Below are 17,380 nucleotides of genomic sequence, written 5' to 3' on the forward strand. Positions count from 1 at the left end.
AGATTGAGCCGACTAGACTATTTCACCTGTTTTTTTTTTTCCTGTAATATAACATAATGAAATGCATTCAGGTCAGACCAACCCTCGCCTTGCCCGTGGGACTCGCTGAGCGGAATGGTTTCCAGGTCAACATGAACCAGCACCAGTAGTCAGTAGAACACCAAGACAGCATGTCATTTACAGTGAAATGTTTAAAAGATTGATAAAAGCATGATTGACAGCTCTAGTTTCCAGCACTCTGTGAGTTCTCCTGTGAATTATATTTAAATCTGTCACAGCGAAACACATTGACTATGCTGTTTTATGACTTTCAGAAAAAGTAACATTTATGGAGATATCATGCCTGGTCCAATAAGGCCACTGTAACTCTGTAATCCAAGATACCAAACCCAACCTATCTAGGAAAGCTTGTTGGTTATTTTACAAGTGATTGCCATTTCATTTGCTTGTGCAATGAATTCCTGGGTAAAGGCAATGCTGAAAGGAATAAAGCCCTCTGTGGGGGGTAATGATTTTCTGTCTTAGCTCTCTCCCTCCCTCTCTCTCTCTCTCTCTCTCTCTCTCTCTCTCTCTCTCTCTCTCTCTCTCTCACTGTTTCCCACGACAGTACCTGTAATATATCAGCCTGCCTTAGTTTTAGATGCACCCATCTTGAGATTAGGTCTTTGGATGTTAAGGGAATGATGATAGCTTTGAACATGTTAGGAAACCTGTCTTCTGGAGATGGCAAAATATCAATAGATATAAGCAATGTGTAAAGAGAATGTTCTTAGGGAAACTCTATGGCACAAGCTGATAGGTTCTTCCTATGCAATCTCGACAGCTACTCAGCTTGTATACACTTGTAATGTCAGTCATTTAAATAGTCTTACCTCAGTCAGTTACCGGCGAGCTGGTCTTACTGCAGCATGGTATGAGAGCTTTCCTCGTGTTTAACCTCCTCCTCCCCAGCACCACCTGTATACAGTAGATCTGTTTCGCAGGGGATCTTAAGTTTGTTTTTGTTTCAGCCACAGCAGCATGTATTGCATGCTTGTTGTAGCATGTCTGTGTCTTACTAGCTCTCATATCCTTTAATAAACATAGTAAAAAATTAAAAAAATAATAATTTAGAGAGTAAAGAATATTTATGATGAGGTTATCTCCATACCCCATGAAATTACTCGATGAGCAGTTTTTTTTCCCGTGTTTTTCCTGATGTATTTTTTATTAAATCAGGAGGTTTGGATGGAACATATAAGGGTGATCTCATGAGTATTCATAGATATTTGAGCGTAACGTTAACAGGTTAATTACAGTGTAACACCGTTGATATTAACATGTGTTTCACTCATTTTCTGATGTGTGTGCCTGTGTGTGCTCTGGTTATGCAAATTCAGATTCTTTGAACCTCAAAAGGGTTCATAAACCTTTTTACCATGTCCCTCTAAAGTTGTTCAAGCTTAAAAGGCTTTACGTTTTAGGGGCTGTCAGTACATCAGTATTGTACATTTCAGTGTCTATGCAAACAAACAAAATTGTACATATGATAGAACCACACTTTACATAAGAATATCTAAAAATACTACTGAAATCACTTTGAAAATATCAAAGAATGACAAACTGTGATTTGCGACATTCTCATTCTAGATCTGATTGGACAAAAATCTGCATAATTTAAGATCGTTAACATTTTTGGTCCATTTTCCTGGATGAGAAAGTGCGTATATCTGCTTAAAGCCAATTTTGTCAGCTTTTAGGTTGGTTTCAAATAGATGGCTTCAAAGACATTATACAAGCACTAAAAGCTATACAACTTCAACATAATGAATTACAAATACTCTTGTTACTGTAATTAAGTAGTTTTTTCAGTTATTGTACTTAATTAGGTAGTTTAAAAATTTTATACTTTTACTTGAGTACATTTTAAGTGACTCCATTATTTTCCATCCGTATGTGTTCACTAGATCCCTTTCCTGATTTTTATTAATCCATCAACATGATTGGCTAAGGAGAGAATAATCTCGTCTCGTGACTCCTGTCAAATCAAATCGTGCATATAAAACTTAAACAGCAGCAATAGACCTGACACCAACAGCTATCAATCATGGAGGGCGGGGGGTGGGGTGTTGTAATGTGGAGGATGCCTCAAGCAACAGTACAACACCTCAATGGCCGTACCTGAAAGGGCTTTTCGCAATAAAGAAGAAGAGCAATAGCGTGATCGTGTCATATCAGCTTTTCTTGCCTAAGCCAGTCAAGATAATGGCTTAGACAAGATAAGAAATCAACCTCTTATTTCAAGAAACATTTCAAAGTAAATTTCAGATTTCTGCTTTCAAGATTATGTGTATCTATAATGTTGCCTGTAAATTAGCTATCACTGAAAATATTGGGCTGCTGTGTGAGATAGGCAACGATCTGTATTATGAAGCTACAGTGTAATTAGCGTTAGCTCGCTATATCTGTCTATATCAGCGCATTAGGTTAAACTCTTTATATGTAGCATCACTGTAAAGGATCTTAGTTCATGGGCAATGGAGGAGTCTGGAGACAGCGAACAGTTGAGGTTAGTGTTTATTTCCTCACACACAAAAAAGTCAACAAAAACAACGGCTCTCAGTGGCCAACTCAAACAGGGCTCGTGGAACTAGAAGTTGCAGTCTTTTCTATCGCTGCCAGTCCTTTAGACATTAGTCCCTTGCCACTCTCTCTCCCACTCTGACGCTTTGGCGTGCCTTATCAGGTATTCCTCCACCATCACTATAATGAAAAACAGGTGTTAGAGTAATTACAGCCCAGGTGACGAGCCTTACCGCTTTCCCTCTCCTGCAGACAGACACATGACCACACCCCCCATGCCACATTCACTTATTCATTTGTGATAGTTAATCATGCCCAAATAGTGCCCAAATCACAAGCTCCAAGATTTTAAATCTTGTTCTTTTTGTTTGTTTTTTCTCCCCTTTTCTTCCCAATTTGGAATGTCCAATTCCCAATGCACTCTAAGTCCTCGTGGTGGCATATTGACTCAATCCAGGTGGCGGAGGACGAATCTCAGTTGCCTCCACATCTGAGACCGTCAATCCGCACATCTTATCACGTGGCTTGTTGTGCGTGTTACCACAGAGACGTAGCGTGTGTGAAGGCCCACGCTATTCTCCGCAGCATCCACGCACAACTCAGCGAGAACCACACATTATAGCGACCACGAAGAGGTTACCCCATGTGACTCTACCCTCCCTAGCAACCGGGGCAATTTGGTTGCTTAGGAGACCTGGTTGGAGTCACTCAGCATGCCCTGGAATTGAACTCGCAACTCCGGGAGTGGTAGTCAGCGTCAATACTCGCTGAGCTACCCAGGCCCCCGATTTTAAATCTTAAATCTGACAGACTCGCTATGCATTTCACAGCTGCTATAGCATTCTTTTCAACCACATGATATGTTTATTTTACATTACAGACATCTACTGAACCCTTTTGCTCCTGTACTGATGGATCCCCCAGCATGAGTTCTTTAATGCACCCTGTAATTAAAAAAATCTTACCTTGCACTTCACAGCAGATGCACCGGAGTACAGATTATATATTATCAAATATATAAGGTATTTTTTAGACTTTTATAATGATTGATTATGATAGATAAGATGTGATTGCAAATGTGATTGCCAGCTATGTGCGCCACCATATTGTTTACGCTGCAATGCAGCATGGGATTCTGAGTTCATCAAGCAAAGAAGGTTCTAAAAACCTAGTGCTTCCACTTTTTTTGCATCAGAAGTGGTGAGAAGGAGTGACGGATGGAATGGGAGGGAGGACTGACTAGTTTATGCATTCTTTGTTTGACGTCAGAAAACATGGCCGTATTGCTGCATCAAAAAACAACGGTAACAGCTTTAAACTTTTATTTAGTGATTGTTTTAATGTTTTTAACAAAAAATGCATATATTGTGATGTTTAAAAGACTAATTTAGCAGCTGGTTCATTATGACAACCACTTCAGTCCCTCTTTGTAGGTAAACAGCAACATGAATGCAGATCACACTGGTTTGATCGTACGCCTCTGAGCACAGACTAGTGCAATCACACAGATTTGATCATATGTGCGAAAGCGTTAGTATAATGATAGTGTACACACAGACACACACTAATGTATATCTTTAACATTACAATGGCAAATAAAAAATATTGACACTCTAACATTCTCATCCAGCATTTGACTTACTTTAAACAAAGATATTATACATGTTTAATAGACAGTCAATTGACAGTTAATTGATTTGGACCATTGATGACTGCAGTAAGTTTTTATGTTCAGTCCAGTTTTCATACTGACTGATCCAGAGAGGATGGGCTATGTTTTGAATTCTAAATTACCTATACTCTGTACCCCATTTAGTGTGCGGGACGTGACATCTTTTTCTGCTTTTTCAAATGGTTTTTGCATTCTTTGCATTGTTTTGAAGACTGTTTTATGAGCAAAAATCACTCCCTCTGTGGGCATTAAGGGTAATTTAGGACAGGTACTATCTCTACTCACACTACATTTTTTGGAAAGTAGCAGTACTTTCCTCCCCTGGGTTTTCATGTCAAAAGGTATTTGGTTACTGCCGTGCCAAGGAAATAAAGTAATTTGCATACATCCTTACAACTGAAGTTTATCTACTGATGTTTAGCAGCTGGGAATTGAATCCCAGTCCAGTATCCCAGACCTGCCTGTTTCAGTACATTTCCTAGGCTACCAGGGTTTCTACGTAGTGCGAGAATGATCAGACTGTCTATTGGAGAAAACAGAGAGCACGTTTTTGCAGATCCATCACCAATTATCCCCTCTTGTGCTGATGTTACAGGAATCAATTTTGCAGCTACGAGCTCTCCAGGGTCCCATCACCTCATCATCTTCCTGTCAGAGGCTATGGGGCTAAATTTGCCTCTGGCACTGTCGGAATGGAGAGAGATTATTAAATGCATTTATCATTAGAGAGTCTAAAACTGTCCACTTATTATGAAGTTGAGTTGAAAAGATCTGCAGCCCTTGTGAGCTATAAGCCCCCCATCGTTTGGGTTCTTTCCACAATTGGAAACTGAGAAGGAGCCCAGAAGGGGTTGTTTGCCTGAGTGTGTACAGAAGGCTGGGCATGTTGCACAGCACTGGGAGGGAACCCATGAGAATGCCCTCAAGCCAAGGCTATTTTTAGTAATGTCCACAACAGTATGTAGCAGCATGGGCTTGGATAAGTCTTCTGAGTAACCATGGTAGATATCTGGTGAGCTACAAGATGTTTCAGGACAGATTAGTCTCTGATAAGGTAATTGGAGGTGGACTGTGCTTTAAGACTTTAAAGGTTATGTGTGTAGTTTTTTATGCTAACATATGGTCTTATACTCCAGCCTAATATGCAGAGACAACTATAAGTAAGAAATTTGTTGATTGCCATGAAAAGTGTGAACACTGTAAACACTCAAAGCCTAAATTGCAGAAAAGATTTCAGAACACAAAGAGGGTCGTTTCCTTATCAGGTCTGACTTTCCAAAAGCAACTTTAAAAACAAGAAAAATATTTTTTTGAAAGAAAAATAAGAGTGGGGCCTGTGCAAAATAAAAATTTTGACATGCTGTTGCCAAGGTGTTCTGAGTAGCTGTTAATGCATTGATATGCGGTTGCTAGGGTGTTCTGAGTGGTTGATAGGTGGTTACTTACTGGCTCAAGAGTCCACCCCCAAGTCTTCTGGGCCGTAGAAATGGCCTGGGTCCCTCCTTCAACGTAAGTCTTACAGTATATGGGATTGTTTTTGCCTGTTTTATCATCCACCAGGCAGATGTAAATTGCTTATATGATTGCTTAAATGTGCTGTAAGTAAATTTTTTATTAAATTACATTAAATGACCCACATATAATTTAAATAGGTGCCATAAAATATATCACACCTGTCTCAGTAATAGCCCTAGGCTCAGTAAAAAGCGGCAAAACAAAATGTCCGTGGGCCGTGGTCAGCCTGTTTGCCCATCAGAAAACTTTTTGCCAATCATTGTGCGCATTCATAGGGAAGCCCATATAAGCTTGTATAAGTGCCGGTTTCCTGCTCCTGTGAAGCGCTTATGTCAGACGGCGAAATGTGGATGAAACCCCCACCATCTGCTCTAATACAACGGTCTTCAAGTGTGTCTGTGTGTGTACACATGTCTTTGTAGTTCTGTGTTTTGCAAAAAGGGTGTGTGTCTAACCAACAGCTACTCTGCTGGAAGTTCCAGAAAGGCTCAAATCACTTACAGCACCTTTAAGTAATGGCATCGCCCCAATAAGCCACTCTGAGGTATCATTCATGTTTGTAGCACAAATGGTGCAGGATGAGTTATGTGCCAAAGTTAACCCTTGTGCGTCAATAAAAAAAGTTACTCAGAGGTCCTTTGAGGACAAAAATGTCCACATCAAAAAAACTGCCATAATAATATTATATATTAATATTATTTTCCACTTCCACTGACTTAGATTTTTAACCAACATCAGTCCTGATCATAACTACCAAATATTCATTCATTTTCAGGATTTTAACCCTTTAAATGCCAGTTTGTTAACATAATGCCACTGTTGTTTTTTACACACACAAATTTCTCAATACACACATAAAAAACACACTCTGACCTCCATACCAACACACCCACACAATTTTAGCTGCATCATTTATTCAGTGGGCCTGCAGTGCTCTATTATACAGCAAACTGAAAATAGGAAAAAAGCATGTATATTCTCCATAGGCTAAACATGAGAAAAATGGCGCCATGTGGTGGAAAATATTAAAAATAAAAAATTTGAAGCAAGGGCTCCGTTATGAAAGCATAATATTCTAGAATTCATGATTTTATGCTTTGGCACTGGGATCAAATATTGCAGTTTTAATGGATTTCAATGGGGACATTTTTGTCCTGAAGGTCCTGAGTGTAACTATTTTGTGTACACAGTGTATTATAGATGTATTATAGGAACTGAGGTTGAAATATTAAAATTCCCCCAAAAATACACACCTTTGGCAAAATGTATGACATTGGCATTAACACAAATTTGTCCCGAAGGTCACACAAGGGTTAAATAAAAATAAGTTAAATAAGATTAGGAGTTTATTCAAATCCCTAGACTAATTATGAGCAATAGTTATAGATGCTTAATCTGCAAATACCACTAAATTTGTGCATCACTTTTACTATGTTCCATCTTTTGTAGCAGTTCAGCTCGATTAAAATTATAATTATTGATGAGCAAGCCCTCTGTAATAATTAAGCTGGTTTACAATATCATTCCCTCCCTTACTCCCCTCTTGTTTCCAAACCCTCTTCTAATATATAGAAGAGAATATTAGTTTACTATGTATTTTGTTGTTGTAATACTCTTGGACCACTATTAAGCTTCAAGTGTCTGTAAAGAGACATGGCAGTAAAACTAAGCTGTATAATGATTTTGATAAAATGTACTGTGTCACAGAAGTGGTGGTGATCATGGTTTGTTTGGCTTGCATCTGTGTTGTATTTGCATGAGAAACTCTACAGATTGAAGCATGAGAGCAGGCCATCTTTCATTGTGTTGAACTTACATTTATGCATTTGGCAGACACCTTTATCCAAAGTGACTTACAGTGCCCTTATTACAGGGACAATCCCCCTGGAGCAACCTGGAGGCAAGTGCCTTGCTCAAGGACACAATGGTGGCAGCTGTGGGGATTGAACCAACAACTTTCCACTTACCAGTTCAATGCTTTAGTCCTCTACACCACCACCACTCCTGATACTTTTGGCACACTTAATAAGCCACACAAGCAGCCTAACTGAAACTAGACATCAAGGACTCAAGGACTTATCCAGCAAACAGTGGAGGGAGGAACAATCTATAATGTTCAATTCCAATATTATTAGTCAAAGATTAATTTATATTTATTCTTCTAAACATCAAACACTCTCATGTTGGTTAGACAGATGCCTTTAAATTTAGCCTTTTAAGGCTAAACTGTGCCAACCAAAAAAGTGTGTCTCTGTGTGCTATTTGGCTATTTACTCTATGATCAATGCACAGTAGAAAGCATTGACCTGGAAGAAAACATTTAGAAAAAACAACCAGAGTCTGGTGCGCTATCAATAGATGTCCTAATTAAAGCCAAACTTTTAAAGCAATTTCTCTAATGAGCTGGCAAACTACTCACTTTATAAAATTTACTAATTTGATCTGAACGTAATTTACTACCTTTGAATACAGACAATTTTTTGCTTTTTTTAAAGTAAAAAGACCGTTGTAGTTACCTGGATTGTTGAGTCTGTAGAGAAAATGAAGAGGAAACCCTACAAATTTGCAGTGTTCATGACTGATCATAATAGTTTGAGTCAGCATTATGTGTAGGTAAGTTCAACAACAGAACTGAATTCTAATCAATGTGATTAGCATACACTTTCTGCATGCATGGCAAGCAGGGGATTGAATGCTTCTGTGGCTTAAATATTGAGTTTTTCCCTGCTGCTAATGACAGTGGGCAGTGATTGGGTCTAATCACTTTAAAATCCTGGCTTCATGCTCATTCATTGTCTAGGCTTCAGAACAAGTGGACATATCCTTCCTTCTGCTGAGGCCAACGGGAATACTGAGTTTCATGGGCTGATGGATCCTGCTTGCAACCTTTACCACCAACTTGAGTCCAGAAGAAGGTCATGCAGCTCCACAACCTCCTCCAACTCATCCAGCTCTCGTCAGATCTTTTACTCTTCCAGAGGATCCATAGATTCCAACCGGAACTCACACAGCCTCACCTCCAGCCCCAGCGGAAGGAGCACCAGTAAAAGCAGTAGTCCACATGCCTCTAGCTGGGATAGTATGAGTTCAGAGGCAACCACCTGCCTACAGCTCAAAACCAACAGATGTCATGAAGAAGAGCAACATTGTGACCAACCAAGAGGTTGCAGCTCCTATAGAGACCTTCAGATCAGGCCTAAAGCAGGGAGCTGCCAGCAGGAGGCAGTATTGACCACTGGGGAGGAAGGGAGGGGCTCCAGTAGGGGTGTCAATGTTACCTCTGGTCAGGACACCTCGGATCTAGCTGCGTCACAGCATCAGCTGGAACTAAAAATTAAAGCCAAACTGAAGTTCTCACAGTTCCTGGATGAAGTGAGTAGCCAAGTGCTTCGACCTACCAACCTGTTTGTGTTGTCAAGGCAGACGGAAACATCTAGGTCTAGCTCTTCCATCTCCAACAACAGTATAAGCAAGTCTAGGAAACTAGACCTTCAACAGCAGCCAGAATACGTGGATTTTCCTCAGAGTTCGGGTCAGTTGCAGAGCAACAACTCAGTGGAAGGGATGCAAGAAGAACAAGGTGCACCAGAGGCTAAAGGAAAGGCCTACCTGGAGACAGACATCGACTGTGTGCGGAGGGAGGATGAAATCAAGAGTGTTAAGACGAAGAAAGAGCCATCCATCATATTTGAGAGCAAAGAAAAAAGAGATGTTAAGACTCCTCCAGAATGTCATCCAAACTCCATCCAGAGAATGAGACCCTCGAGCCCCATGCTCTTTCGAGAAGAAACCATCTCAAGATACCCCTACAGATCTGTTTCCCTTCCAAGGGACATCAACATTGTAGGTCATTTCTGTCTTTTCAGCATTTTAATCATTGCATACCCATAGTATAGAAAACTCTGAATTGAGATTTCTTATTTCAGTTCTTTAAAAACATTTCCAGTTGTTTCTCCTAATGGAGATAAATTGAGTCTTATGCTTCTCAGATGTTTCTCCTGAGAAAATGATCCTAGTAATATCAAGTGCTTTCTCTAAAGTTTTAGAAGAAATCTCAACAAGAAAGTCTCACGTTGTTTTCAGATTTGGCAAAATATCAATGTCTGCAATATATAACTCCACTGTGAACTCAAACATTTCTCATCACATTCTTCCAAGACCAAATTATCTGAGCTATGATATCCACGTTCATTTTAAAGCACTTTACTTTTGTTAACAATTGCAGTAAAGGAATTTTAGGAAAACATCTGAAACAAGTAGTTGATACTTACATGAAACATAATTGAGATCTCTATTAAGTTTCCTGAGCTTTGAAAGAGCAAACTCTAGGTACTGCTGCTATCCAAAAAACTCCTTTTTAACATATATTTCAGCAGATATTTTGCAGGTATAAAGTCATGGCTGTGTAGGATGCATTTTCTAGCATACAGTACAAACAGTGGTAGTAGTAAACAATACAGTCTGTCCCTGACTCATAAATGTATCAGAAAGCATTGCTATTGAATCAAGCCTTTAGTCACTCTGGGCTCTGCAATGACGAGGGTGCCAGAACTCCTGCAGAACTGAGCTACACCACTTTACAATCCATATTACACCTCAACACAGTCACATGTGATACTGTGTGCTACGTTTGTGCCATTCCTGAAACTCAACTTCTTTCCCCTATGCTCTCAGTGCATGTAAGAGAACGGTCAATAGTCATATATTAATGTGTAATCTAGATGCAGGGTTGATCCATGCTCTTTTTATTTATTTTTTTTATTTTTTTAGATTTAAGCAAAATAAACTATATGTGTGAAGAATAATAAGATCAAAATCTAATCCAGCGTTGAGGGAGGCAGGTTTCTCATTAGTCCGTGTGGATCAGATACTGTATCTGCCAAGTAATTGGATCAATGTAGTTTTACATAACTGTAGCATAGATAAACATGTGCACGGTTATATCATCTCAGCTTTGCTGAATTGGTGTGATTGAGCTCTTTCAAAGCACAAAAACATTGGAAACTGAATCTCATTTTGTAGGTATTATTATGCTGCATTTGCCTTATTTGCAAATCTGTCTTGCCTGTTAAACCTTTTAACTTTTAAGTATCTTAAAAATGTTCACCTGTTAAATTTGCCAAGCATTCATTCGTAGAACAGAAGAAAAAAAAAATGTTGCCTTAATTTATTATCTGATTAAAATGCAGTCTTTGCCGTCACCTTAGCAACTGCTTGAAAAAAGGTGGGTGGTGAGGGGGCAGTGAGACAAGTCTGTATGTGCCTGAGAAAAGAGAGAGAGAGAGTGTGTGTGTGTGTGCGTGCGTGCGTGCGTGTGTGTGTGCTTGTCAAATGAAACTTGCAATGCTCCCTTGCCATTTGTTGTAAAATGAGATTTTCAGTCTTTGCCAGAAACAACCTTCATTTTAAAGAAGAGGCTGATCTTTATATCAGAAGATTGAGAAAATTTCCTGGTTTAAAGGGTCATGACATGTCATTACAATCACATTTTACTTGAACTTTTGACATATAAGAGGTCATTGTATTATAAAAACATATTGTAAGTTTCAGAACTCAAAACTTCCTCAAGGAACATATTTAAATAATAAAAAAGGCATATCATGACCCCTTTAATGGATACACGCTGGATATAATAGGTGACTCTTCATGTCATCAATTACCATATCAGTACAACATTTTCACAATCCATTAATCTAGGCCCAACATCTGACTGATCTCATGAATAATTGGTGACAGATATAAAATGTTAAAGTTAATGTGTGTAATTTTTTTTAAGTAGTAAAAACTACTCCTGTAAAATTCTCCTATCACAGGTTAATATGCAGATAAAACTATAAATAAGCCCTTTGAAGGTTTATTTCCCAAAGACTGTGGCTTTTTTGTAGTGTGCTCAAAAAACGTCTGTTTTTTGGAGCTGCCAGAACAAATAGCAACATGGCTCAACCAATTGCATGAGACTGGGGCGGGACTACCTTTTTGTCCAAACCAGGGGGTCAAGGTTTGATTGGTTAGCGTCAGCAATTAGCCCCTACTGGTAGATGTCATAACTACATCATTATGTGGGCAAAAACTAGTTTCATTGACAGACATTCAAAGTAGTTGTGTATTCTGATGGATTTTTTTTTGCAAGCAACTTAGAAATGGCAAAAAACAAAAATATTGATATTTACATATCAGGCTATTGGCTCAAAAAAAAAAGAAAAAAAAAAGAAAAAGTGAGTTCTCATGAAACAAAGATGGCACTTCAAGGGATGCATGCACCAGCTGAGTATATGTGTTTAACGAGCGATAGCGAGACAAACAGACCCAAATGCAGAGGAACAGTTCAAAGGATTTATTTACAATAAATGTGAGCAGTCACTGTGGATGACGAGGATCCCGGCACCGGCTGCAGCAGCGGGGAGAGATGACAGAGAAGTGTGCGCACTGTGGCCGCGCCCGGGGCAATCCGTGAAGAGTGTGTTCGTAGAATGAGTTTGTGCATTGTGGAAGTCAGGAATATTTGTGGAATCCTACGTTGAAGCTTAGTGAGGTGCAGAACGACGCCCAACACGGTGGGGCGATCTAGCTCCCGACACACGGGCAAAGACGAGGTATCCTCCGTGGAAACCCAGCTGACACGCAGCAAACTGGAAGGCAACCACACACCTGACACGCGGGCAACCAACAGATACACGAAACAGGACTAACTAGGCAGAGAGAGTGAGGTTAGTTACTTCACACCAAACAACAATCTAGCAAAGAGACTGAGAACCGAAGGGCTTAAGAAGGGAGTGAACTAGAGGAGAACAGGTGTTGCTTGGCACGCTAATCAGTGGCATGATCAGCATTCCCACTGGAACAATTAATGTTCCCAAGGATGAGAAAATAACAAAACATACAAAACAAACCGGCAAACTCACAGGAGCCATGACAATATGAGCATCTACAACAAGTTTTTGCATGCATTTAAAATTTTATTATAAAGACGCAACACTAGTTTTATATTATAGTCATGACTTAGTCAAAAGTTTCATAAAATATCCTCATTGCTCTTAAAAGACATTAAGTACATGGTGTTGTGCCTTTTTGGCTTTTAAATGACTGTTTTTGCTGCAAATAATGTTGTAATGTTTGGTTGAGAGCTGGTTGTTTTTTTTCAAGGCTTAGAACTCTTTTTTGAGGAATTTTTTTTAAATACCAAAATGATTGGAAAAAATAATGCCAGAACTCAGACTGCTGAAAAAGTGGATGATCACTGTTGCGTTATATCATATCACTTGTTAAGTGACTTTTTTTTTCTTCACAATTCTATTCTGCAGCCCCCCAGGATATTTGAGATGGAGCCCAGAGTCTACAGACCCCAGTTTGAAAAAAGGCTGACTTAAATATTTGAATGGACAAAATAGCATAAATACCTCAGAAATATCCTAGATTGGCCTATTCAATATTAAACCAGAATGTGTTATATTTCATCACATATTTCTTGTCTGGTGTTGAATCAATAAAACTGAGGGATTGGTGCAACGGCCCTTGGTCATTGCTGCACACTAAATCTGAATGAGAATGTGAATTCCTCTGACATAATCTGACTCTTGCATTATTCATGGAGAGGTAGAGACAGACAGAGAGAGAGAGAGAGAGAGAGAGAGAGAGCTGTAGCACGCAGTAGATGTGAGAACTAGTGTGCCTACCCCAGCCCTCCCCCAGCTCCTTTCATCAACAGATGAGCCCACCTGTTTCCTTCCTAAACCTCTTGCTCTCTCTCTTACACCATCCCTTTCTTTCTCACCATCTCACCCTCATTTTTCTCTCCCTCTCCCTCTCTTTGGTCTGCTGTCTGTTCTTACATCCTGTGGATCTTCGTGAAGCTGATGAGTGAGTTTCTCAGGGAGAAGGAAGGAGAGGGGGGTGGTGTGTACGATGTTGTGTATCTGCATTCTGGCTGCAACCATGCTTTCCATTCGCACTTAATCTGTCAAGATTTCACCCCCTCCTCGCACATGAGATCGCTGCAGAAGTATACAGGCACTGTTGGTTAGAGAGAGAGTGAGAGAACAGGCAGAGACAGAAGGAGAGAGAGAGAGGCTGTATGTGCCTCGACTGCGCAGTAATGCCTTGGCAGCTCCGGGAAGCAGGCACTCAGCCGTTTCAGTAATCTACTGTTCTTCCTTCCAGTCTTCAGATGAGGAGATGCAGACCATAAGGTAAGCAGCTTTACCTTTCTTTTGGTTTCTGTCTCTCTACGCCTCTAATTTTCTTCCCTTAGTGTCTGTTCTCCTCTGATTCTTCGTCAATGCTTGTTAAGGCAATTCAGAGTCAGACTGCAGATGGTATTTACCCACACTGTGATGTAGGAGGCAGGATTCCCTCTTTCCTCTACTAAAAATCAGGATTTTAGGTAAATTGGTCTATGCTTGAAAAACTTTGGCCTCCTCAGAAAGCTGAATGTCTTGTTTTGTTTGGTAATGTGTGTGTTTGAGTATTGCACATTATGCATGTATGTTTTCCTTCTTTCTTCAAAGAGTAGGTCTTCATTTTGTGGAAAGGTTTATTAGAAAAGATGACCTGTAGAGGTTTAAACAAGGCATGTAATAATGCCCATTCCCAAACTAAACGGCGGTTTTCTATTGGCTGGAGAATATTCAAGCCCTGCATGTGCAGTTTTAAGATCACTGTTTCATCAAGGCGCCATCAGAAATGGAGCATGGGTAATTATTTATGAGGATGCTAAGTGCTCACTGCTGTTGCTGTATATTATGGTACACAAGTCATGTGGGGGAAAGGTATGACTCAAGCGCTATAGGGGAGGCTGGATGGATTTATTGGGGGTTTCCCCTCCAAATGAATTATTAATAGATTATAGGGCAAAACTGGAATGTTTGAAGTTGTACTGATGGATTCGAGCTGGCTAGTATTTGTGTTGGTAAGAGGATTGTATAACTCTACAGAGAAAATATATTTGCTAGGGCTAAACCATGATATGTGCTCCAGGAACCGTTATCATGGTGGATCGCAGTGATTGGAAGAGAAGCTGCCAGCTTGCAGACCAGCAGTCCAACATGCTTTACCTAAAACATTTCCTGTTTTGTTTTTGTTTTTTAATATCTGTGCCTGATTTATATACAAATCAATTTTACAACACTTTACAATAAGGTTGTATACATTATTATTAGTTAATGCAATAGCTACCATGATGACCGCATTACCACATTATTATGAGCAGAATAGAATAGAATAGAATAGAAGCTGTTATTGCCACACAGCAAGGTCGATGGAAATTGCTGTCGGTACAGCAATGTTACATAAAGGGGAGAATGTGTAAAAGTGCACATGAGCAAATGTACAGTATTGTGTAAGACAATACAATATACAATATAGTATACATTGTACAATACATTACAAAGCACTACAAAACAATATACACTATACTAGCAGTACAAAACACCATATACTAAACAATAAAGTGCATGATACAATGCCAAACAATGCTTAATGTTTAATGATTTAATGTTAATGTTAAAAGTTGCATATGTTAACACTGATTAATGCATTTAGAACTACCATGAACAATAGTATATTTATAAATTAACTTTAACCAAGATTAATAAATGCTGTAAAAAAAAATGTTCATTGTGTGTTCATGATACCCACTGCATTAACTAATGTTAACATATTGAACCTTATTGTAAATTGTTATCAAAGTATTTGAAATATTAAGAAAAAAAATACTATTTGTAACAATTAAAAATACAAAATTATCTTTACAAATGTACTGTAAATAAGAAAATAAAGAATATAGGGCATATATTTGAAAATGTGATTATCTGTATAGGTTCACATTTGTGCTCAATATGTATTGTACAGTCTAGAGATGCAAAAGGTTTTAAGAAAGTTAAAAATGCTCCAAAATATTATATTTTTGTATGAATTAGCCTGTGCACCAAATATGATTGTTCATGCTTAACAAGTTAGAGGCTATTAATTGATTAGACAGATATAAAGCAATTAAGGCAAATAGTTTCATAGCTCCGCACGCCAAGTTTCTGCATTGTATGGAATAAGCGTATTCAAAGCTTAAGCTCTGAATCTCTAGGTCAGGGCTTTGTGCTAGGGTAAGTGTTGATGAGAAATGCTGGACAGAATATGCAAACATAAGGTGAAACACCAATTATCATCCCAATTTATTGCAAGCGACCAGCGTGGTCTTGACCCCTCAGTGCAGCAAATCTGATGTAACATGCTGAAATCGCTCCATCTTGGTCCATTTGTTTCTTTAGCAGAAAAGGACTTGAGATCTGTTCACTTTTAATTCAGATATTTAAAAAAATACAAAACAATACAACTTTAGTAATCCCGAGAGGCAATATAGTTTGGACAACACAAACAAAAGGAGATATAATGGACTTATAATATGTTATAGAAATTGAATATTCTGTGGAATGTGTAGCTAAGTACAAGGAAACGTGAATATACAACATTTGTAAGTGGAATCAGAACCAGGACAACATAGATCCTTGAGGTAACAATTGCAGGTTACCTCATTTTAGATAATAAAATAAAATACTCACTCATCTTCTAATCTTTTTGTAAATTTTTCACAACAAAACTAAATTATTAGATAAAAAAATATATTTGCATAAAAAAATGGGGCTTAATTTTTAACAAAAAAATATCTTTAATTCAACCTAAAAAAATAGGTTACACCAACAAAAGTCATATTTATGGGTTAGATCAAGTAGAAATAGATCCTTGAGGTAACAGTTGCAGGTTTTGCAGCATTGTCTGGAATATGGATGCCGGATAATGCTGTAATCAGATAAAATATGTAGTAGCTAATATTGTAATTAGTAAATTGTGATCTACATTTGCAGTACAGTATATAGAAAATAGAGAAATATAGAACTGATTAACTCAAGGAAGCTTAAAGGGATAGTTCACCCAAAAATGAAAATTCTCTAATAATTTACTCACCCTCATACAATAACATACAAATGAAGATTTTTAGAAAACTCTCTCAGCTCTGTGGGTCCATACAATGCAAGTGAATGGTGGCCAGAACTTTGAAGGTCCAAAAAGCATATGACGTAATCCATATGACGCCAGTAGTTTTATCCATATCTTCAGAAGCAATATGAACAGTGTGGCTGAGACACAGATCAATATTTAAATACTTTTTTACTATAAATCTCAACTTTCAACTTTTTCTTCTTTTTGTTTTTGGCGATTTGCATTTTGTGCATATTGCCACCTACTGGGCAGGGAGGGGAATTTATAGTGAAAAAGGACCTATATTGATCTGTGAAGACAAATGTAACCACTGGAGCTTTATGGATTACTTTTATGCTGCCTTTAAGTCCTTTTGGGACCTTCAAAGTTCTGGCCACCATTCACTTGCATTGTACGGACCTACAGAGCTAAGATACCGTATTTTCTAAAAATCTCATTACGTGTCCAGCAGAAGAAGAAAGTAATACACATCTGGGATGGTGTGAGTGTGAGTAAATGATTAGAGAATTTCTTATTTTTTGCATGAACTATCCCTTTAAAACCTAACAAAAATGGTCCGTGCAATCAGGGATGTAATAACAATTTGAAAAGAGAAGGAAACACAAATAATGATTATCTTCTACATAAGTGTGTGTTCATTTG

General features: G+C 38.6%; 1 protein-coding gene across 3 annotated transcripts in view; it reads left to right on the plus strand.

The window, feature by feature from the left end:
- The first annotated feature begins 9,516 nt into the window (after window positions 1–9,516).
- si:dkey-174m14.3 (uncharacterized protein LOC563117 homolog) overlaps window positions 9,517–17,380 on the plus strand; it is a 28,171-nt gene continuing 20,307 nt past the window's right edge. The window contains exons 1-2 of one of the 3 annotated variants that reach the window (XM_051645361.1): window positions 9,517–9,592; window positions 13,907–13,935. In XM_051645361.1, coding sequence (XP_051501321.1) covers window positions 9,521–9,592; window positions 13,907–13,935 — 101 coding nt within the window. In that variant the 5' untranslated portion in view covers window positions 9,517–9,520. Of the gene's footprint in view, window positions 9,593–13,454; window positions 13,936–14,036; window positions 14,130–17,380 lie in introns of those variants that run through there. The other 2 variants (XM_051645363.1, XM_051645362.1) reach the window with 2 other exon arrangements.

Source organism: Myxocyprinus asiaticus, chromosome 19 (assembly GCF_019703515.2).
Source record: "Myxocyprinus asiaticus isolate MX2 ecotype Aquarium Trade chromosome 19, UBuf_Myxa_2, whole genome shotgun sequence".
Lineage (NCBI taxonomy): Eukaryota > Metazoa > Chordata > Actinopteri > Cypriniformes > Catostomidae > Myxocyprinus > Myxocyprinus asiaticus.